At 35.4% G+C, this 23983-nt stretch overlaps 1 protein-coding gene across 2 annotated transcripts in view; it reads left to right on the top strand.

The window, feature by feature from the left end:
* The window catches only part of LOC149784532 (adenylyl cyclase-associated protein 1-like), a 222609-nt gene that overhangs the window by 191298 nt on the left and 7328 nt on the right, over positions 1-23983 (top strand). For both annotated transcript variants that reach the window (XM_089932619.1, XM_089932621.1), the window contains exons 9-13: positions 6395-6584; positions 7073-7251; positions 13236-13359; positions 15159-15241; positions 16018-16161. In XM_089932619.1, coding sequence (XP_089788745.1) covers positions 6395-6584; positions 7073-7251; positions 13236-13359; positions 15159-15241; positions 16018-16161 — 720 coding nt within the window. The remainder of the gene's footprint in view (positions 1-6394; positions 6585-7072; positions 7252-13235; positions 13360-15158; positions 15242-16017; positions 16162-23983) is intronic.

Here is a 23983-nt window from a genome sequence, read left to right as displayed (position 1 = left end):
CGTGGGTACATGGGAAAGCTTGCCAGTAGCTTCTCATGAGTTGGTGGTTCTTCCCTGGGTTTTCCAGGGTTCTTCCACCACCAGTTATACTGGCCGCCATGTATAGCCTATCTTGTGCTGAAAAATGGCATTAAACCCTAGTACAACAACATCAGTATCAACTATCAAGGGCAACAGAATGGCCATTCCAACACACTTAAAATTCTCTAAGAATCGCCAATCAGTTCAGATTTGCACCTTGCTGATCTCTTTATTTTGACCTGCAGAGACCTGTCTTTCACTCTCTTATGAATAGGTTGAATGTATCATATGTTTTATGGTCTTTGATCAGAAATGAGCTGCCTTCGATAACTCCACTGTCTATGGAGATTTCCAGTCTCATTCAGATCTGTGCTGGAATACTATGGGATACTATGGAATACTATGGGATACAAGATGGGATACTATGTTTCTGTCTGAAGGCCTTCAAAGTAAAAGAAGGTTAGGACTTCTTAAGGACTCTGCTGATATATTGACTTCCAGTATTTCATGGTAGATTGTCAGCCCAGTCAAAAGAGCTTATCAATCCTTTCTGATAGAGACCTTTTCTTCATGAAACTTAAGGGGCCCCGAGTGGCCGTGTGGTCTAAAGCGCTCTCCGTTAAGGATCACTGCCATCTCACCTCTGCCTGCGCCGGTTCAAGTTTCAGATTCAGCCAATGTGGGTATGTGAGAAAGCTTGCCAGTAGCTTCTTGTGGGTCGGTGGTTCATTCCGGGGTTTTCCAGGGTTCTTCCTCCACCATTAATACTGGCCGCCATGTATAGCCTATCATGTGCTGAAAAATGGCATTAGACCCCACAACAACAACAACAAAAATCATGAAACTTAAAGACCATCAAGTTCAAGCCATTGCTGCCTCATGAGTCAGTCTGCATCATTAATCCTTGAACATCATGAAGGCAGCATTTTGGCAATCCCATACTACCTTCTCCTTCTATCTCCACTTGTTAGCACATCAGAGTGCAAGCAATTTTTCTTTGGTACACAAAGTTGTGGCACAACATGTGGCCAGAGAGACACCAACATTCTATAAAGAACATCTCCTTAAATGGTGAGTACTTTCCATTTTTCTGTTTTTGCTTAGTTTAACACATCAGCCTACCCCCACCTAACAGATTCAGCTGTACAATAGTGACAGGTAAGTTATTGCTGCTATTAAAATCGGGGTTTTTGGGGGAGGGGTGTAAATCCAGTTTTGTTTATACAATAACAACCTGTTGCTATAGATGAATGCCCATCTCCCACTCTGCTTTGAATCCCTGACTTGATCATTGGCATTGAAAAATATGATTGTTCATCGTATGAACATGCTAGATACATGATTGGTCCATGTCTTATTAACAATTCTCTCCTCTGGAGATGGATATGTTCACATCAGACATATAAGGTTTTTGACATGAAAGTACAAGCAGCACAATAGTGACAGGTAAGTATTGTATTAATAAAATTTATTTTACCCCACCCCCCACAAATTACATTTCGTCTTTCTAATAATGACCTGTGGGCTTTTGGATGGTAATAGCCCCAGTGAACCCCTATTTGTCATAGGAGGCGATTGATGGAGGCAACCTTTTTGCCCTGGCATATGTCCCATGATGATGTTCCAGCTGAGATAGTTAAAAAGAGTATAGAGTCAAATTTTTGACTTGCAGTATTGCAAAGCCTTGAACCTGACAGCCCAAAAATATCATATACATTTCAGAAACTCCTATAATTTGGAAACTTTAGTCTGTACTGGTTGATTCCTATTCACATTGGTATTAAGGGTAATACAAGGACAGATGAAGCAGCCAAAACTGCCCTGGAGTCACCCATTGCAGAATGTAAGATTCCTTATACTGACTTCAGATATTATATAAATCATTAGTTTCATTATACATACTTAGAAAAAATGGGAATGAAAATTCTACAAACAAGCTTCTGAATGTCAAACCCATCCATGGAGACTGGATCCCTCATATAAAACACGTTGCAGAGATGAAGTGGCATTGTACCATTCATGTATAAGACCACAACTCCTCCATGCTATCAAAGGATGAAACATGACCAGGGTGCATACCTTTCCAGTGTCCATTGAGTGTGAATCACATTATTGTTGAGTGTGCTGAATTCTACCATGTGGGACAGATTTTTGTTTTTAATGTAAAGAAATTTATGATGTTCCATCAAAGAAAATATTAGAAATATTGAAGAGAATGCACTTTGCATACAACATTTTTAACCATTATTTTAGGGATATTTTTCACTAAATATTTTATTTACATTTTTATAGAATTGCAACAACTTTCATTTTTATATTGTAGTACTTCATGGTTATGCGTTTCTGAAAAGGTTTCTTTTCCTACAGTTTGTATGCAGTCCTTTATTTTTACATTTGTATGTCTTCATTTTTACTTGGCACCATATAGTCAGTATTGTGCTAAAGTGCTATGAAACCCCACTACATTGATACATACTTAAAGAGTCAAGGTCATGGCCAGTTTGATCTTGATATCATCACATTTGGTGATACCTCATCTTGGAAGTTTTTACTATAGGAAGTTAGCTGGGGCTGTTGCATGATGGGATTGGCTAGACTTGTAAGGTTTCCTCCTCACTGTATGATAATGCCAGAGAAAGTTTATGGGCTGACAGTCTGTTCTTTGCCTCTGTAGGCAATAAAACAGACAAGTGAGCAGCTTCTCTGGCTGATAATGGCCTGTCTTATCTTTACACTTGTTTTCCAAGATTTATCAATTTTTAAGAGCAAAAACTATGCCATGCCAGAAATTGTGATTGTTTGAGCTTAGACTAGTTTTCTGTCTTAATTAGAGTTTGCTGATGACTTCCAGGCCTTAAAGGGTATCTTTCATTTGAAGGTCTTTTTCACAGACACAAGCCACAAACCAACCTTAAAAGCTTTTTCATCCATTAGTCTTGGGATGTATCCAGACAACTTACATAAAATTTACTGCATCCACCAGAAATATCAAACTTATGACTGTATTTACTGCAGAATAATTTTTTATTTGCACCTCTCTGACAAATTGGTTGTCTTGTTATCAGACATTAAAACTGCTGTCATAAAAATTAGGTAACATTGATAATCAAATAATACATTTTGTGGTCATTAGAATTTGCTGCTTATTTTACCATCATAGGACAGGTCCCAGGAGCCTGATTTGACTTCATATTTTGAATCAAGATGATTACCATGTAATGCGTACAGCCAATCAGAATCTCATCACAGGGGTCATTTGATAACCCACAGAATGAACCTTGCTTCTATTGTGGATGATTGTAGCATTACCTCCCTTTATTTGCCTCACCAAGAGTATCAGTTGTAACGGTGGAGGTGGGGGGAGTAATCTGTTGATCCGATGGTTGAACATCAGTGAACTAAGAAATTTGGTTTGATTTGGTTAAGTGTATACAGCACAGCAACATAGGTTGGTTATTTTGTGCTGAGGCAGTTGGATTAAATACCTTGCCCAAGTACACACCATGGTAGCAGAACCAGGTTGGTCTGATGATAGGATTTGAACCCACACCCTTTAGGCATGCTAACCACTGAGGCATCACTGATTTTTGCAAAGGTTCATCTGTCTGTTTGCAGTTCATACCAGTTTGCCTTAGATCTGAGACCAAAAAGTGTAAAATCCTGACACAAAATCAGATTCTGGCCACAGGCTAATTTTGGGTAGAAAAAATCGGGTCCAAAAAATTAGTTTTTCCCTCCGTATTTTGTAGTGAAACTAGAAATTCCAGATTATTTTGTATCATTGTAGAGTTTCATCTGTCTTTCTTTCTATAATACCACCCACTTTAGTGTATCATACATGACCTTGACATAACAGAGCTCAGCAGTAGGCTACTATCTCCTGCCACTTAAGCTTGTCACCGGGGGTTAATGTGTTAAGAATGCATTCATGGAGCAACACTATCCTACCACAGCATCTGAAAACTGACTTAAAAAACAAAACTTTACCAATGTGTGACAGACAGGTGATTAGACATTGGTAGTACCATATGTGTGACAGGTGATTAGACATTGGTAGTACCATATGTGTGACAGACAGGTGATTGGACATTGGTAGTACCATATGTTTGACAGACAGGTGATTGGACATTGGTAATACCATATGTGTGACAGACAGGTGATTGGACATTGGTAGTACCATATGTTTGACAGACAGGTGATTGGACATTGGTAGTACCATATGTGTGACAGACAGGTGATTGGACATTGGTAGTACCATATGTTTGACAGACAGGTGATTAGACATTGGTAGTACCATATGTGTGACAGACAGGTGATTGGACATTGGTAGTACCATATGTGTGACAGACAGGTGATTGGACATTAGTAGTACCATATGTGTGACAGACCAGTGATTGGACATTGGAAGTACATGTACCATATGTGTGACAGGTGATTGTACATTGGTAGTTCCATATGCCCCTACCGATGCAATTGTGAACATTGAAAAAGAATTTTTGATCAGATATCTGAATAAAACTTTGAAGAAGATTAATGTTCTTTTTCACGGAAAATTAAAACTGTACTTGTTTTGATATTTCATCAAATGTGGTTGTAAATATGGCAAGAGTTACTGACAATAAGTACCACAAGAACCAGCTGACAGATTTATTGACCCACTTTTAGTCTGTTTAAGCCACGTGGAAAGTCTTTTCCTCACTTTGGTCTCCTGGTTTTAATGTGGGTTTGGGGGGGGGGGTTGGCATGCTATAAATCTGTTGCTTGTTCTAGTAATTTTGTAATTATGGAAATGAAAATATGGCAAAAATTTGCATCTGGGTTTACATTATTAATTTAAAGTCAGTGGTGCTTTGTTGGCAGCATTAAATGAAATTGGGGTTTGATATGTAGGACATTGGTAATTATGTGGAATGAACCATGCCATCTTTTCCTAATAATGAATAGAAATGAAAATGGATGAGGTTTGTACCAGATCTGACTGTATCTTGGAATTTCAGGGTAATATCCTTCTCTCTGTCATGTTTTGAAACTCATGTTTTTTGTCTTGGCCAAAGATTGTGTCTGCTGTTCTAATACAAAAGGTCTTATCAGATTAAAGAATAGCCAACAGCTCTGGATCACTTAGGAGCCTGATTATTCACTGACAGGTCAACCTCCCCAGCTGATCAGGGAGCTTTTATAAGAGACAGTCTTGGCAGGGAGGGGTTTGGGAGTTGAATGGGGTGAAAAAGTTTCTTTTGGGATGTAAAATTTAGTTTGAATTATCCAAAAATGGATATATTTGTCACGCCATGGAATCTTATACAAGAACAAGGAGAGAGTATGAACTTGTACACTCAACCTATGTCAAGTAGAAGACAAAGAATTGGTTCTGCAGTTAGATTGTATTAATTATCCAGATGCCCTGTAAAACCATGTAGATTACACTGACCACTAGATCATAGCTAATTATGTAATTAACTACAGGAGTGGATCAGTTCCTCACTAATCCTTGCATTGATGGTATAATCTGTACAAAAAATTTCTGAGCAAAAGGTCCTGACAGTTACATGTTGTTTAGTCAAAGAAAAGATTTTAAAAACATTTTAGATGAGAAATAATACTTTATTTGACAGTAGACTCAATCTATGCAGTTTATTTCACCTAAATGTAATTGGAAAAAAAATTTATTACTGCTTCTGCCATATCATATCACTTAAATGGCATAAGTGTAAAATCAAAGGTTAACCAAATGGCATTACTCAAGTCAGTACAGTAGTACTTCCAGATGAAACCTCAAGAATCTCACTGTTAGAGCTTTGTAGGAATGCAAGATAGTTCTCCCCAAAGTGTCATGCAAAGAGTGGTTCTATTTTATAAAAATGGTAGAAGTTAAGCCACTTTTTTTTAGTTCACTCCATCGTTATGGTGACAGGCAACAAATTATTTTGAGCTGCATATCCAGGTTGTGTGTGGCAGTACAGTAAAACTTAGATTATCCAGTGCCCAATTAACAGTCAGTCTCTGTTAACCGTCAGGGCATTGTGCCTTAAAATATTAAAAACAGGTGCGTGCAGATATGTAGATATTATGATGTTTTGATGACCCGGTCTGTTGTATAATATTTTGACATATTTTACCATTGATTTTGCCATATGCATCTCACAGGGTGTCTAAATAATAACCTTCCAAAGGAATTTGGATGACTAAGAATCCAAATGGAGTGAATACTTGCCACTTAAAGGTATGTAGAATCAAATTCTAAAAAAAGAAACCCATTACTGAAATAGTTGGTGTTGAATGCCTATATGACTTGTGTGACTTATAGATGATTCAGTCAAGTTTATATAGTGCCCATTGGATCAGTGATGATTCTTGTTTTGCCTCCTTTCAGGGAATTGATGCAACTGTTGCATCTAAGGGTGCCCCACCGAAAGTCCCTGCCCATGGAGGTGCTCCTCCCCCACCCCCTGGACCACCCCCACCACCACCTCCTGCAACATCTGATGACCCACATGCAGGTCCTGAAGTTGACAGATCAGCTCTTATGAAAGAACTCAGCAAGGGCCTTGATGTCACTAAAGGTAAAAGAGATTTTATCCACACAGTCACTGTGTGGCTGAGTATGGGATATTCATTTTTTGTTCTGTCCATTATATTTAGCCTGTATCCTTGTACATCTATAGAAGCTCTTATGCATTTATAGAAACTCATGTACATCTATAGAAACTCTTATACATATATAGAAACTCATGTACATCTATAGAAACATGTACATCTATAGAAACTCATGTACATTTATAGAACTCATGTACATCTATAGAAACTCTTATACATCTATAGAAACATGTACATCTATAGAAACTCTTATACATCTATAGAAACTCATGTACATCTATAGAAACTCTTATACATCTGTAGAAACTCGTGTACATCTATAGAAACTCATGTATATCTATAGAAACTCATGTACATATAGAGAAACTCATGTACATCTATTAGAGCTCATGTACGTCTATAGAAACTCATGTAGATCTTTAGAAACTCATGACATTTTGATATTTCTTTGTAGGACTGAAGAAGGTCTCAGATGACATGAAAACACACAAGAATCCTACACTGAGAATTAGTGGCCCAGCTCCCTTTAAGAAACATGTCCCTATACCGACCCAAAAGCCAGCCTCGAAGCCTACTCCTGCCCATGATGACAAACCTCCTGTTCTGGAGCTTCAGAACAAAAAATGGGTAGTGGTAAGTCATTTATTACGGGTAGTGATAAGTAATTAATTACGGGTAGTGATAAGTAATTCATTATGGGTAGTGGTAAGTCATTCATTACGGGCAGTGGTAAGTCATTCATTACGGGTAGTGGTAAGTCATTCATAATGGGTAGTGGTAAGTTATTCATTACGGCTAGTGGTAAGTCATTCATTATGGGCAGTGGTAAGTCATTCATAATGGGTAGTGGTTTGTCATTCATTACGGCTAGTGGTAAGTCATTCATAATGGGTAGTGGTAAATCATTCATTACGGCTAGTGGTAAGTCATTTATTACAGGTAGTGATAAGTAATTCATAATGGGTAGTGGTAAGTCATTCATTATGGCTAGTTGTAAGTCATTTATTATGGGTAGTGATAAGTAATTCATTACAGGTAGTGGTAAGTCATTCATAATGGGCAGTGGTAAGTCGTTCATAATGGGTAGTGGTAAATCATTCATTACGGCTAGTGGTAAGTCATTTATTACGGGTAATGATAAGTAATTCTTTACGTGTAGTGGTAAGTCAGTCATAATGGGTAGTGGTAAGTCATTCATTATGGCTAGTGGTAAGTCATTTATTACGGTTAGTGGTAAGTCATTTTCTATGGGTAAGGGTAAGTAATTCACTATGAGTAATAGTAAAATCATTTATTACATGTAGTAGTAAGATATTTATTATGGGTAGTGGTTATCAGTATAATGTGGTAATTCATTCATGAAAGGTACATTATTTACTATGGGTGGTGGTTAGGCATTTACTGTGGGTAAAGAAACCTATACATGGCTTCTAAGTCACTTTGATTCATTACTTATAAAGTGCTTATAAGTGACTATTCACTCTACTTGTAAGTGACATAGATGAACAATTAGGATTTGATATGCAATTTAGGCATTTCATTTATAAGTGAAATATACTTTACCTATAAGTGAAAAGTAAACCATTCACTTACTACACTTATTGGTCACTTATAAGTGACTTATAGGTTGATTAGGCATTACAGGTAAAAAAGCATACTTCATTTAAATGTGAAATGTAGGTCAGTAACTTGCATTTATACTAGAGAGTGAATTCCTGCTAAATTCAGTGAATACCAACACACCCACGCTGCCCAGCAGGAAATTGTTACGTACATAAAAGTCATCAGTTTTATAGAATGTATACACGTCATTGGATACCTATAAGTTCCGACTATATACAAATCTCATACATGTCTATGTTAATCATAATTTGTGAAAATTTCCAACATATTAGGTTGCTGCTTTGAATCACCATATTTGAAATGGCTTGCCCAGTGTCAAATTATTAGTTGAAATAACACAAATAAGTGGTAACCATGAATAATATAATTTATTCCCCAAGTAATCAATAAAAGTTTTCTTTGAAACATTTTGGGCAGAATCTGTGATTTGATTCATAAGATCTATTAAAGTTGGAAGTTTTATATCCATGTTTGTGTTTTCACATTTTCAAATATTTTAAATAAACCATGATGAAATATTTTTAGGTCTACTGGTCATAGACCAGAAGAGCTTATGGGATGGTCAATTGTCCATCATCCAGTGCCGTTTATCACAAGTTTGTTATCGCTGCTTCTCCTATGTACTTGGAGGATTGCCCTGAAACATTACACATTCATCCCATGGTCTAGTTATTCCAGAATAAAAGTGGTGCTGCTCATACATCCAATGTGACATTTTGAAATTTACTCTTGAATGGATGGTTGTATCAACATTGGGTTTTCACTAAAAGAATTCGATCCTAAATGAAAATGGTACTTATCTGACATCCAATATGGCCACCATTGCAGCCATCTTGAAAATCTTGTTATTGTTACTCCTTCTGAATGGATGGTCAGATCAACATGAGGCTGTCACTAAAAGACATCTGATGATGTTTAGTTTGCCCTAATAAAAATGGTGCTGATCGAATGTCCAGTATGGCCTTCATGGTAGCCATCTTGAAAATCTTGTTATCACTACTCCTTCTACATGGATGGTCATATCAACATGAGATTTTCACTAAAAGACATCTAATGATGTTTAGTTAGTCCTAATAAAAATGGTCCTGATCTGATGTCCAGTATGGACTTCATGGCAGCCATCTTGAAATCTTATCACTTCTCCTTCTACATGGATGGTGATATGAACATGAGGTTTTCAGTAAGGGATGTTTAGTTGATCCTAAATGAAAATGGTGCTGCTCTGACATCCAATATGGCCACCATGGCAACCATTTTGAATTCTTGTCACAATTCCTTCTACATGGATGGTCATATTAATATTTTATTCTCACTAACAGACTCCTCAAGATGCTTAGTTGGTCCTAAATGAAAATGGTACTGATTTGATGACTAATGTAAACACCAAGGCAGCCATCTTGAAAATGTTTTTATTGCTACTCCTCCTGACTGGTTGGTTACATGAACATAAACGTTTCACTAAATGACTTCTTGTGATGTCTAGTTGATCTTCAATGAAAATAGTGCCAATCTGATTTCCAATATGGCCACCACAGCAGCCATCTTGAAAATCTTATATTTCATATTCCTGAATGGAAAGTCATATCTTGAAAAGTTTGTTATCTCTACCCTTCCAAATGGATGTCTATATAAACTTGGGGTTTTCACCATTAGTCTTCTTACAATACCTAGTTAGTTTCAAATGAAAATGGTGCCAGTAGTACATCTGATATTTCTACTACAACAACTGTCCTGAAAATCTTGTTATTACTCCTGAACGGATGATCATTATGACATGTGATTTTCACCAAAACATTTCAGATGATGTCTGTTCTTTGTTTTCACTCATTCACAGTAAACTTGAGTATTCTTTTTCCTCGTATAATGTTTTTGTGTCACTATACAGCCTTACAGTGCTGATGTGCCATAGAACCGATATTCAGGGAAAAATTTAATCAGTCTGCTTTGTCTGAAATTAAAATGGTTCAAAACTGAAATCCAACATGTGCACCATAGCAGCAAATTTGAAAATATTCCTTCACTAAAGAATATTAGAGATGGTTTCTGCACTTTGGCAGTTTAACCCTTTCATCACTAAGTAACTTTTGAGTTGTAAAGCAAAATGACTTGTGGATTTTGAAATAACATAACTTTGCCAATTTTAATGATATCTGGCTGGATTAGGTATCAAAATCAAGGTTGAAAATCAAATTTTATGACTAATTGACTAAAATGTGCATATCTATTACAACTGTTAAAGTACAGGTTCAAACAGGTAACACAGCAGGTAAAATACAAGTAATTATCTATTTACTTCTTAGAAGACTTAGAAAGTTCCCAAAACTTGTTCGATTGACCCTAGATGTACTCATGAATAATTCCAGTAGCAACACAAGTCTTTCATCCAGGTATATGACAGGTAGAAATTAAAATTCCATAAATGCCTTGATTTCCTCCAAGGTGAGATCAGTCCACACACCTGTATCGCCTTTGGCATGTTTGATCATCGCATTCAAATTCGTTAGACAATGTTTCCAAAAACTTCATCTGAATAGAATATTTGAAAATATTCCAAAGCTCTCCTGGAGCCATCTAACACTCAGGTGGGTCCAACTGTCTCAGAAAACTGAAACAAATCTCTTTGGTTTTCCAACTTCGCCCAAACAAAATTACGTGGAGCGTACACTTCCTCTGGTTCAAAACCTTCAATGTCCTCTTCATCGTCATCAGTGTCGCCCACAAGCGCATTCCATTGCCTTGCCAGACATCTTGTCTCATTTTCATCCAACTTTACTAGGTCAGAATTGGTAAAAATCCTCTGATAATTCAAAATCTAACACTTCACCCACTTTCTTCAAACTCTGCCATTTTGTATACAGATTTCACCATTTGGAAAACTCATTAAAAGTGCCTACTTTGTTCAATATTTCTAGTTGTATACAAGCTAAACTCATGAGATAATCCAAATATAATATCTACATGACAAGTAGGAAGTTATTAGAGGTATCCCAAAATTTATATAGTCAGGTACTATAACGTTAGAGAAGAACACTGCCCCAGACCGGTAAAGCGGTCCATAGTGTTTACACGACTTACTTCCCCTGGACCGAAAAACCGGTCCATAGTGAAGAAAGGGTTAAGGAAGAAACTGTCTTATATGGAATTTCTGGAAATTCTTATTACCAGTAGAATGCTGGTCCTTTCATGGGACTCTTGTTTTTGTGTGTTTTGTTGATATGAATCATTGAAATCACAGATATGGTGCAGGTTAATTTTTGGTACCTTTGCGGAACTTGGATCATATTTTTTCAATAAACCTTGGACCTGAGACAATATTTTGTAAGCTGTTAGTGAGAAAATGACAATGCCCTTGAACTTCCATTTGTTTTGTACTCAGTTGATAATGACCTTTAGATTTGTATGTAATTTTTAAGTGAAGCCAGGGAATAATATTGGTTTCACAAATACTGTACTTGTACTTATACAGATTTACATTTCACTTGCTTCATTAAATATGCAAAGGATAAGTAACTTGCAAGTGAATTACATAATAATAATCAGTCCTGTTCAAGTCAAGAATATATAACATACAAGGAAGATTAAGGGTTGTTAAGTCATCTACCATGGGTAATGGTAAGTCATTCATTTATGGTAGTGGTAAGTCATTCACTAGATGTAGTGGTTAGTCATTCATTTATGGTAGTGGTAAGTCATTCATTTTGTGAAGTTGTTAGTCATTCATTTATGGAGGTGGCAAGTCACTCATTTATGGTAGTGGTAAGTCATTCATTTTGTGAAGTTGTTAGTCATTCATTTATGGAGGTGGCAAGTCACTCATTTATGGTAGTGGTAAGTCATTCATTTATGGTAGTGGTAAGTCATTCATTTATGGTAGTTGTAAGTCATTCAGTTTGGGGCAGTGGTAAGTCATTGAGTGAGGCCCTTTAGGTCCATTAGGCAGGTACCATGGTACTTAATTGTTATGATGAAGGTTTCACACCACAGTTGGTGCATTTATGTGAAATATGCTTCAAGAGAAACATTTTCTAATTATTATGAATTCATATGATATAATGTAAGGTCACATGTAAAGTGCCGTTTGTAATTGAAATAACTTGGATTGTACATTATCAGTCGATTTCTCTTGCACAAATCTGGTGTGATTTGGCATCTGATGCAAATCTGTTGAAGACCCTTCACAATCCAGTAAATATTAATTCTAATATTTGTACTAACTGACAGGGCTTATAGTGATGAAGCTGTATATACTCGCTTATAAGACAAGTCCAACTGCAAACTGCACTGACCCAGATATGCCACTGCATGATGCAACAGCAGATCTGGGTCTGTGCAATTTGTTAAGAGTAATTAGTAGAACAAACAACGTAAACCCTGATCTGCATTTGCATTATGTTATGGCAGATCAAGATCTTTGTCATTTGCCGTTTGACTTGACTTATAAGCAAGTACGTATGGTGAGTAATTCTACATTATTTCATAAATTTCATCATGACTTCAACATACCTCAAAGTTTCTTGTTCCAAATTGCACACTACACTCAAAATTAATTCATATTTTCTCCAGTTCCAACAAGATGAACCGAATCACATTTGCTTGGCATTCATTTCATCTATTAATTTGAATGTCCTGATGGAAAGTGACTTGTGCAAAAGTTATAGCATGATTTTCTGATATGGAGAGTGACTTGTGCAAAAGTTATAGCATGATTTTCTGATATGGAGAGTGACTTGTGCAAAAGTTATAGCATGATTTTCTGATATGGAGATTATGTCACTGAGAAGTCTTAAGGGAAAAAATGAGATATTTAGAACTGTCACTGAAATGTCTTGAAAGGAAAAGTGAGATATTTAGAATTATGCTGATGAGAATTCTTGAGAAAAAGTGAGATATTTTAAAGTTATTTCTGTACCCATTATTAGCTTTCTTCCTAACATTAGACTTTTCCCAGTTTCATTGTTCTTTAATTTGTATTTATTTTTCTCTGATTCTATCAGGAATATCACAACGGTAACAAGGACTTGGTGCTCTCAGACACAAACCTGAAGCAGACAGTCTATATGTACAAGTGCACAGACAGTACTTTGCAGGTGAAGGGCAAGGTCAACTCCATAACATTAGGTAAGCCCTCTTTGGTATCCAGGCAGCTGTAACCCAGGTTACGGTTTCCATTACAATTTTGGTGTTATATTAGTATAGGGAGAAATTGATATCACGTTCTGTATGATTTGGGATAACAGCTACATCAACATTGATATTTTTTAATTTGTTTATATGATATTTATGGTATCATTGATATCGGCATTTATCTTAGGGCTGCTGTCAGCAGTATTATCATTCAGATCCTGAGTGAAGAATTTGTTTCAATCATTTCTCTACTGATCTATGACAAGTAGAGATTATGGGATAGCCTGTTGTTTTTCTGTAATTTGATGTCCATTTCCCATGTCTTGGGGTTTTCACTGGAAGATTTCTTGTGATATTTAGTTGGTACTAAAACAAAGAGTGCTAATCTGACATCCATATGACCATCATTGCAGCCATCTTGCAAGTCTTCTTATTGCCACTCCCCCTTATTAGAAAGTCATATTGACATGGGCTTTTCACTAGAATGATTATAAACTTAGATAATTTTGAATAAGAATGGTGCTGATCTAACTTCAAATATGGCTGCCATTACAGCCATCTTGAAAATATTCTTGTCACTATTCCATCTAAATGGAATGTCATAACAGTGTATGGATTTCACCAGAAGACTTTTATCATGTCTACTTGGTATTTAATGAAAATTATGCTGATCTGATCTTGCTATTGCTACTGTCCTATGTGAAGACCTGACAGCAGCCACTTAGGGGTCACGTTCAGGTGACTGATGTAATTACCATAACAGCTAATTTTATCAGCCAATCAGATGAAGTCTTTTACCTTCATGTTTTGGAAACTGAGTAATATGGCTGAAGAGCATCTTTATGTGCCAAATGATTTGATTCCTTTTGCAAATCTCTGAAAACTTTGGCTAACTGAACGGTCAGCTGAGCATGACCCCTTTTTTAAAGCTCTTTTGTTTGCCTTGTGTCAGGGTAATGTGACTGGGTGAGTCATGATGCAACATGTCTGCAGCATGATGCCCTGGTGCTAGACATCTCTATAAACTTCCACACTGCATACATTGTAACAATATGACTAGAAAATTGTTAGAGCTACATTAAAAATCCAAATCACACACACACACACACACTCTTAGTCAATCATATAAACTTTATTTCCATATGTCATATTTCATCCCACATCCATATAAACACTTTTGCTTAACTTTTAATCTTTGTAATAGTTTGTATGCAACAAAATCCTTTAGTGTAAGTAAAAAATGTTTTGTATTTTTTGCATGGATTTAAAATGGGTCGATTTCAAAAGAACTGACAACATTTTTATTGTAGATTTATCATGTATATATTTTAATAGAACTGGCTACATTTTGGATGTATCAAGGATAGTTTTCATAAAACTGACTACATTTTGGATGTATCAAGGATAGTTTTCATAAAACTGGCTACATTTTGGATGTATCAAGGATAGTTTTCATAAAACTGACTACATTTTGGATGTATCAAGGATAGTTTTCATAAAACTGACTACATTTTGGATGTATCAAGGATAGTTTTCATAAAACTGGCTACATTTTGGATGTATCAAGGATAGTTTTCATAAAACTGACTACATTTTGGATGTATCAAGGATAGTTTTCATAAAACTGTCTACATTTTGGATGTATCAAGGATAGTTTTCATAAAACTGACTACATTTTTCTCCATTTATAAATTTGTAACACAGCTTTTAAATGAAATGGAAAATATTAATAATGACTTAACACAAATTTTCAGTGATATTTTTAAAGTAACAATTTTCTTTTGTTTTACCAGACAACTGCAAGAAGGTTGCCATTGTATTTCATGACGTCGTATCTTCCGTAGAGTTTGTCAACTGTCAAAGTATTCAGGCGCAGGTAAAGTTATATTTTAAAAGATTTTTTTTATCTCCATACAGTTCTAAGTATTAAGTACGGCATCATCTTATGCCTAATAATACTGATCCAACTGCAAACCAGTCTGTACACAGGGTTAGTGTCTTTTGTAGGAGATCAGATGTAAGTAAAACTGTAGACCCAGATATCCCATCATATGCATCACTGGTAGATCAAGGTTTGTGTTGTTTGTATGAAATTAGATGTAAAATAAGAGTATCCCATTACACAGTGGATTGGCAGATCAGGGTCTATGTTGTTTGTATGAAATTAGAGGTAAAAAAAAGAGTATCCAATCACACAGTGGACTGACAGATCTGGTTCTGTGTTGCTTGTATGCAGTTAGATGTAAAAAAAAAAAAGAGTATCGAATCACATAGTGGACTGGCAGATCAGGGTCTATGTTGTTTGTATGAAATTAGATGTAAAAAAAAGAGTATCCAATCACACAGTGGACTGACAGATCAGGGTCTGTGTATGAAATTAGATGTAATATAAGCAGTGTTAAGCTGTTTTAACTCTGGACAATAAAATATATTTTACTCTGTGATCGGTGAGGTCATCTTTACAATATATTTACTCTGTTGGTCATGTCCAGCATAATACCTGCATTTTATCACATGTATAACATTGACATGGGGCTGTGGAGGGGGTGGCAGTTGTTTACAGATAGTGCTGTAATAAATAGAATCGTGTTGTTAAGAACATTTTGTCAGGTTTGAAAATCATAATGTAAACGCATATTTTGATTCTTGTAGTCGTTGGGCAAGTGTCCTACCCTTAGTATAGACAAGACGGATGGGTGTCTGATCTATCTGAGCAAGGAATCCTTGAACGCTGAAATCGTCACGGCCAAATCTTCTGAGATGAATGTCCTAGTTCCGAAAGATGATGGAGATTTTGTAAGTTCATAGTTTTAAAAAAAGATATGTCTTAGGTTTTTAAGTGTTGAGAGGACTCGATTGAGCAAGGTCCAATTTCTGCAACCATTTTTAAATGAAAAATTAAATTATCAGTTTCAGGTCTGTGGTAATGTGTCATTCAATTTTATAGTCATTTTGTTACATATTTCTAGTTTGTATGAGAAAAACCATCTTTAGATATAGGCATATATCTTTGGTGGGTTCAGCAACTTGAAACTTGCAATTAGATGTGCTCACAAGCTTGCTTCATTAAAATGATTTTGGAGATTGTGTATCTGTCAGTTGGACAAACTTATCTTCAGTACATTATCATGGAGTAAGGTTGTATTCGTGTTGAACAACCAACACTTTTAATAATTTTATAGCATTGGTTTTTATTAGCTTTACTCTTCATAGACCAGAAGAGCTTGTGGTATGGTCTGTTTTTCTTCTGTTGTCAATGTCCATTCATCCATTAGCACAAGTTTGTTGTCACCACTCATCCTCAACAGCGTGGAAGATTCTCTTGAAACTTTACACACACGATTTAGTTGGTCCTAAATGAAAACAGTGCTTCTCACACATCATCACCACAGTGGCCATCTTGAAAATCTTTTTATCGCTACTCCTTCTGAGTGGATGGTCATATCAACAGGGGGTTTTCACTAAAAGATGTCTTTTGATGTTTGGTTTATCGTAAATGAAAATGGTGCTATTTTGACAGCTGGTATGGCCACCACACTGCCCTAAAGATCTTAAATAAATGGTAAGCATAGAAGCCACTAAATATCAAAATAAAGTGTAAGGAAAAACCCACTTAATATTGAAATAAAGAGGATAAACCCACTAACTATCGAAATAAAAATTAAGGAAAACCCCACTAAACATTGAAATAAAGAGCTTGGATAAACCCAATAAACATTCAAAATAAAGAGTAAGGAAAAACCCACTAAATATCGAAATAAAGAGTTAGAAAAAACCCATGAAATATTAAAAAAAGTAGGATCAACCCATTCGGTACTGAAATAAAGAGTAAAGGTAAATGCACTTAATATTTAAAGGTAAGGATAAACTCAAGGTGTATTTAAGGAAGCTTGAGTTGATTTCTCTTAACATTAATAAAAATGTTAAACATAAATGTAAAATACGATATGGGAGAGTATGCTCTGTGTTAAATTACATTGTAAAATATGGTACATGAGAATATGCGAATATGCTTTGTGTGAAGTTATTTTGTAAAATATGGTACAGGAGAATATGCCTTGTGTGAAGTTATTTTGTAAAATATGGTACAGGAGAATATGCTTTGTGTGAAGTTATTTTGTAAAATATGGTACAGGAGAATATGCTTTGTGTCCATTTATATTGTAAAATATGGTACAGGAGTGTATGCTTTGTGTCCATTTATATTGTAAAATACGGTACAGGAATGTATGGTTTGTGTCCATTTATATTGTAAAATATGATACAGGAGTGTATGCGTTGTGCCCTTTTATTTGTTTAATGTGATACAGAAGTGTATGCATTTGTCCATTTATCTAGTAAAATACAGTACAGGAGTGTTTGCTTTGTGCCCATTTATTTGTTTAATGTAGTACAGAAGTGTATGCATTTGTCAGTTATATTGTACAATGTTGTACAGTAGTGTATGCTTTGTATCCATTTATATTGTAAGATACGGTACAGAAGTGTATGCATTTGTCAGTTATATTGTACAATGTTGTACAGTAGTGTATGCTTTGTGTCCATTTATATTGTAAAATATGGTACAGAAGTGTATGCATTTGTCAGTTATATTGTAAAATACGGTACAGGAGTGTATGCTTAGTGTCCATTTATATTGTAAAATACGGTACAGGAGTGTATGCTTAGTGTCCATTTATATTGTAAAATACGGTACAGTAGTGTATGCTTAGTGTCCATTTATATTGTAAAATACGGTACAGGAGTGTATGCTTAGTGTCCATTTATATTGTAAAATATGGTACAGGAGTGTATGCTTTGTGTCCATTTATATTGTAAAATACGGTACAGGAGTGTATGCTTAGTGTCCATTTATATTGTAAAATATGGTACAGGAGTGTTATGCTTTGTGTCCTTTTATATTGTAAAATACGGTACAGGAGTGTATGCTTTGTGTCCATTTATATTGTAAAATATGGTACAGGAGTGTATGCTTTGTGTCCATTTATATTGTAAAATACGGTACAGGAGTGTATGCTTTGTGTTCATTTATATTGTAAAATATGGTACAGGAGTGTATGCTTTGTGTCCATTTATATTGTAAAATACGGTACAGGAGTGTATGCTTTGTGTCCATTTATATTGTAAAATATGGTACAGGAGTGTTATGCTTTGTGTCCTTTTATATTGTAAAATACGGTACAGGAGTGTATGCTTTGTGTCCATTTATATTGTAAAATACAGTACAGGAGTGTATGCTTTGTGTCCATTTATATTGTAAAATACGGTACAGGAGTGTATGCTTTGTGTCCATTTATATTGTAAATTACGGTACAGGAGTGTATGTTTAGTGTCCATTTATATTGTAAAATACAGTACAGGATAGTATGCTTAGTGTGAAATTACATTGTAAAATACAGTATTTAGCTTTCACTTCAAATTCAGGTTCATTAAATTCAGGTTCATTGGGTTGTAGCTCAGTCAGTAAAGTGTCTGCCTGCCAAACAGGAAAGTAAGGTTTAAATCACCTGGTGGGAACATACCTTTTTTTTACAACATTTTCATCTGTTTTCCTTTACTAGACAAACATATTGACAGTTTAACTTTGCAGTGAAGCCAGTTTTTGTCCTTTTTTTAATTTAGTCTTAAAATACAGCTTCATGGCATTAAAACAAGACAAATATATTTGCATTTAAATTCAGCCAATTATCAATGGGGATGCCAATGAATGAGAAATGTCAAGGTTGAACACTTTTAAAGACTTTTATCTCTTTCCAAGACTGTCTTCATGGCAGCTACTCAGTGAATACCAAACATCTTTCCGAAGCATAAAAAGCAGCATCTCGTACATCTGATGTACATCATATACAGAAATCTGACAAGAGACAGAAAACAGGCCTTATTCAATATAGACATTTAATCACTCGGAGACAGAAAACAGCCCTTATTCAGTATAGACATTTAATCCCTCAGAGAGAGAAAACAGTTGATCAATATAGACTTTTAATTTGCTTTTGTTGTAAGACTTTGGAAAATTATTGGGAATTCAAACTCGTCAAGAATTTTGAAAATGTTTGCTATAATTTCAAATTTCAATAATTAGAAAGGTGTCACAGATGGTTTGTGTTAAACTGTGGATAACAATAGGTATAGATGTTGGGCCATAATTTAATTTTTCAAGGAACAAAATACATTTTAAGGTTGCTGGATGGCAATAGAGAATTTTATAATATATACAAAATACAGTTAAAAGAGGGTGGTGTGGGAATAGATGAATATTATAATACATACAAAATATAATTAAAGTGAGGGCTTGGGGATAGAATAGTATTGTGATAGATACAAAGTACATTTTTAAGTGGGGGTGTTGGGGATAGACAAATATTACAATACATAGGAATATTCTAATAAACATCTTTCCATTTTTTTTTCTTCTCTGAAATATTTGTACTTAAAATCCATAAGAGTTGGTGTCTACTTTTGGAAGGACATGTATCTTTTCAACATAATGCAGCCAAGAAATGCGTAGAGACCTACCAACCTACCAACAACCCACCTAACAGTGGTTAAAACCTACCAACAACCCACCTAACAGTGGTTAACCCACTCTGAAATAAACATCACCAACCAGAATATGATAAACTTGTCATTTATTTGGATGGCAGCTTTTGTCATTTCTTAATTCAGTACAGCCAGTGTTTGAACCTTGTTGTTTGAAATTTCTGACCAGCCATAATGCTGTTAACATTCAGTACAGTCATAGTGTTTGAACCTTGGTGCTTGAAATTTCTGACCAGCCATAATACTGTTAATATTCAGTACAGCCATGCTGTTTGAACCTTGGTGTTTGACAGTTCTGACCAGCCATAATACTGTTAACATTCAGTACAGCCAGTGTTTGAACTTTGGTGTTTGACATATCTGACCAGCCTTAATACTGTTAACATTCAGTACAGTCACAGTGTTTGAACCTTGGTGTTTGACATTTCTGACCAGCCATAATACTGTTAACATTCAGTACAGCCAGTGTTTAAACCATGGTGTTTGACATTTCTGGCCAGCCATAATACTGTTAACATTCAGTACAGCCAGTGTTTGAACCTTGTTGTTTGACATTTCTGACCAGCCATAATACTGTTAACATTCAGTACAGTCAGTGTTTGAACCTTGGTGTTTGAAATTTCTGACCAGTCATAATACTGTTAACATTCAGTACAGCCAGTGTTTGAACCTTGGTGTTTGACATTTCTGACCAGCCATAATACTGTTAACATTCAGTACAGCCAGTGTTTGAACCTTGGTGTTTGACATTTCTGACCAGCCATAATACTGTTAACATTCAGTACAGCCAGTGTTTGAACCGTGGTGTTTGACATTTCTGACCAGCCATAATACTGTTATTATTCAGTACAGCCAGTGTTTGAACCTTGGTGTTTGACATTTCTGACCAGCCATAATACTGTTAACATTCAGTACAGTCATAGTGTTTGAACTTGGTGTTTGACATTTCTGACCAGCCATAATACTGTTAACATTCAGTACAGTCATAGTGTTTGAACCTTGGTGTTTGACATTTCTGACCAGCCATAATACTGTTAACATTCAGTACAGCCAGTGTTTGAACCTTGGTGTTTGAAATTTCTGACCAGCCATAATACTGTTAACATTCAGTACAGCCAGTGTTTAAACCTTGGTGTTTGACATTTCTGGCCAGCCATAATACTGTTAATATTCAGTACAGCCAGTGTTTGAACCTTGGTGTTTGACATTTCTGACCAGCCATAATACTGTTAACATTCAGTACAGTCATAGTGTTTGAACCTTGGTGCTTGAAATTTCTGACCAGCCATAATACTGTTAACATTCAGTACAGTCATAGTGTTTGAACCTTGTCGTTTGAAATTTCTGACCAGCCATAATACTGTTAACATTCAGTACAGCCAGTGTTTAAACCTTGGTGTTTGACATTTCTGACCAGCCATAATACTGTTAACATTCAGTACAGCCAGTGTTTGAACCTTGGTGTTTGACATTTCTGACCAGCCATAATACTGTTAACATTCAGTACAGTCATAGTGTTTGAACCTTGGTGTTTGACATTTCTGACCAGCCATAATACTGTTAACATTCAGTACAGTCATAGTGTTTGAACCTTGGTGTTTGACATTTCTGACAGCCATAATACTGTTAACATTCAGTACAGCCAGTGTTTGAACCTTGTTGTTTGACATTTCTGACAGCCATAATACTGTTAACATTCAGTACAGCTATGCTGTTTGAACCCTGATACGGCTATAACTGTGATGTAAATATTTTTTTCATATTGATTTCATTCCATTCAGGGAGGAAACTAATTTTTTCAGACACAGGCCCAGGACACGTGACTTAAAAGGTTACATGCCAAAAATCCAGTTTTACTTGCCCAAAAGTTTTACTTCCCTCCCCCCCCCATACCTGGAGACTTGATCAGTTTCATTGCCTGAACAAGCAAATGAAAACTTCAAAAACCACAACATGTTGCCCAATTGAAATTTTTAAATAAAGCAAATATATGAAGTTGGTGAACTGGGTTTCAGCATTTTTTAAAAATTTCTATCAAGACAAATTTCTGCTTTTAAGAATTGTGGTTTTGCATTTTTTTTATAATTAGTTCACATCACAAGAATGAAATTAGAACTGTAAAGAACATATCCAGTCCATATGTCATTGGAATCATTGGTTAGCAGCTCTCTGGACTAAATGATTAAAACTAGGATAAATATTTTTAAAGTCTAAAACATTATTATAGGTGCTTGTATAAGTCACTAATGCCTCCAGCTTAGCTTCACAGTCACACAATCAGACAGGAACAATTAAATTATTAAACAAGTAATGCATTATACTGTAATGTGGACAAGTAATGCATTATACTGTAATGTGGACAAGTAATGCATTATACTGTAATGTGGACGAGTAATGCATTATACTGTAATGTGGACAAGTAATGCGTTATACTGTAATGTGGACAAGTAATGCATTATACTGTAATGTGGACAAGTAATGCATTATACTGTAATGTGGACGAGTAATGTATTATACTGTAATGTGGACGAGTAATGCATTATACTGTAATGTGGACGAGTAATGCATTATACTGTAATGTGGACAAGATTTAAAATGCACCCACAGCTCATTATTATTCATAAGGGACAAGGAAGAGTTAATTGTAAATAACCAATGAAACAGAGGTAACAGAACTAGTATCATTTGCCATTCATAGGTCATATTTTTGTTTTGTACAGGAATGGAGACAATATTCCTATGGGTGAGACACCTGTGAATAAGAGTCACAGCAGAGTGCTAAATATTAATCACGTTACCAATGTCTTTCCAGAAATATAAAGTGAACATGCCAAGTGTCATCACCAAGTTTGACTACTTAAGGTTTTATCAGATAAACAATGTATTTTGGATGTTTTTGGTTGGGTTTATTTTATTAAGAAGTCAGCTGACTTAAAATATGGGAGTGGCTTGATCTAGAATTGATGAGGCTCTGGGTGTCTGGGTATACTGTTTTTGGAGTACTTGAAAATAATACTGTTGTCATGAGTTATGTTATCATTTGAAAAAATATTGGACAAAACAGTACACAGTTTTGTTCATGGAGAATTTGTCTTTATTCCTGGTCTGATCCAGTCCTTGTCTTTGGAACTGGCATCTATAAAATGAAAAGTAAATTGAGTTTCACAGTCACTGGTTGGTATTCATTAATCCTTGTCAGTACGTGCTGTCATTAGTCCCTATCAATACTCGCTGTCATTAATCCTGTGAGTAAAGATTTCAAAAGTCGATAGCCCTGCTATGAAAATATGAAAAACTATTTATGCCATGTGACGTGACTGGCAAAGGTGACAATACAGTAGCCAGTTAATTAATCAATTTATGGAATGGACTGGGAGTATTCGTTTCTGTAAACCCAGCCACAGTAGAAGCTCAATTTAATCAAATATTTTATTAGGTAATACGACAGACTCCTGTCAGTTAAAAGACATTTTTGAAAATGTTTGGTTCATACTTCCTAATCTTTTCATTGTTGAATGGCAGGAAGATTGTGTTGAGCTGCCCTTTTTACATAGTTATCTAGTTGGGTGTAAATCAGCTTTAGCTTGGAAGCTACTGGTTTTCCCTGTAGAGTTAAAAAAACAATTATAATTAAATAATTGTTAAAATAGAACTTGGTGGAAAATAAAAACATTCTTTTTAAACAAAATCACCATATTTCATGAAAATAACCTATTTAATAATTTTTTTTAGGTTGTTCTCAATGTAAGCAAAACACATTTGCAGAGTTTTCAACAAATTATTGACTTTTATTTGATTTAGGTTTTTATGTGGATTTCTCAATGTTTTAGAACATCATTGACCTCATAAAATGGGGAGGGGGTGTTGCTGATTTTTTAAGTGCAGTATCACATTTTATTTGATTTTTTTTTTTGTTTAAACAGACACTTGTGTCTTTATCAAGGAATAAATGTTATAGATTTTGAAATGGAAAGGTGTCAGATACCATAATTTGACTGAGGTCAAACACCATAATTTGTTTTCTGTCAAACACCATAATTAGATTGCTGTCAAACACCTTGATTTGATTACTGTCAAA

Source organism: Sinohyriopsis cumingii, chromosome 14 (genome assembly GCF_028554795.1).
Source record: "Sinohyriopsis cumingii isolate HCF-2022 chromosome 14, ASM2855479v2, whole genome shotgun sequence".
Classification (NCBI taxonomy): Eukaryota; Metazoa; Mollusca; class Bivalvia; order Unionida; family Unionidae; genus Sinohyriopsis; species Sinohyriopsis cumingii.
Note: the sequence above shows the minus strand (reverse complement) of the source record. Positions and strands in the feature narration are given on the sequence as shown.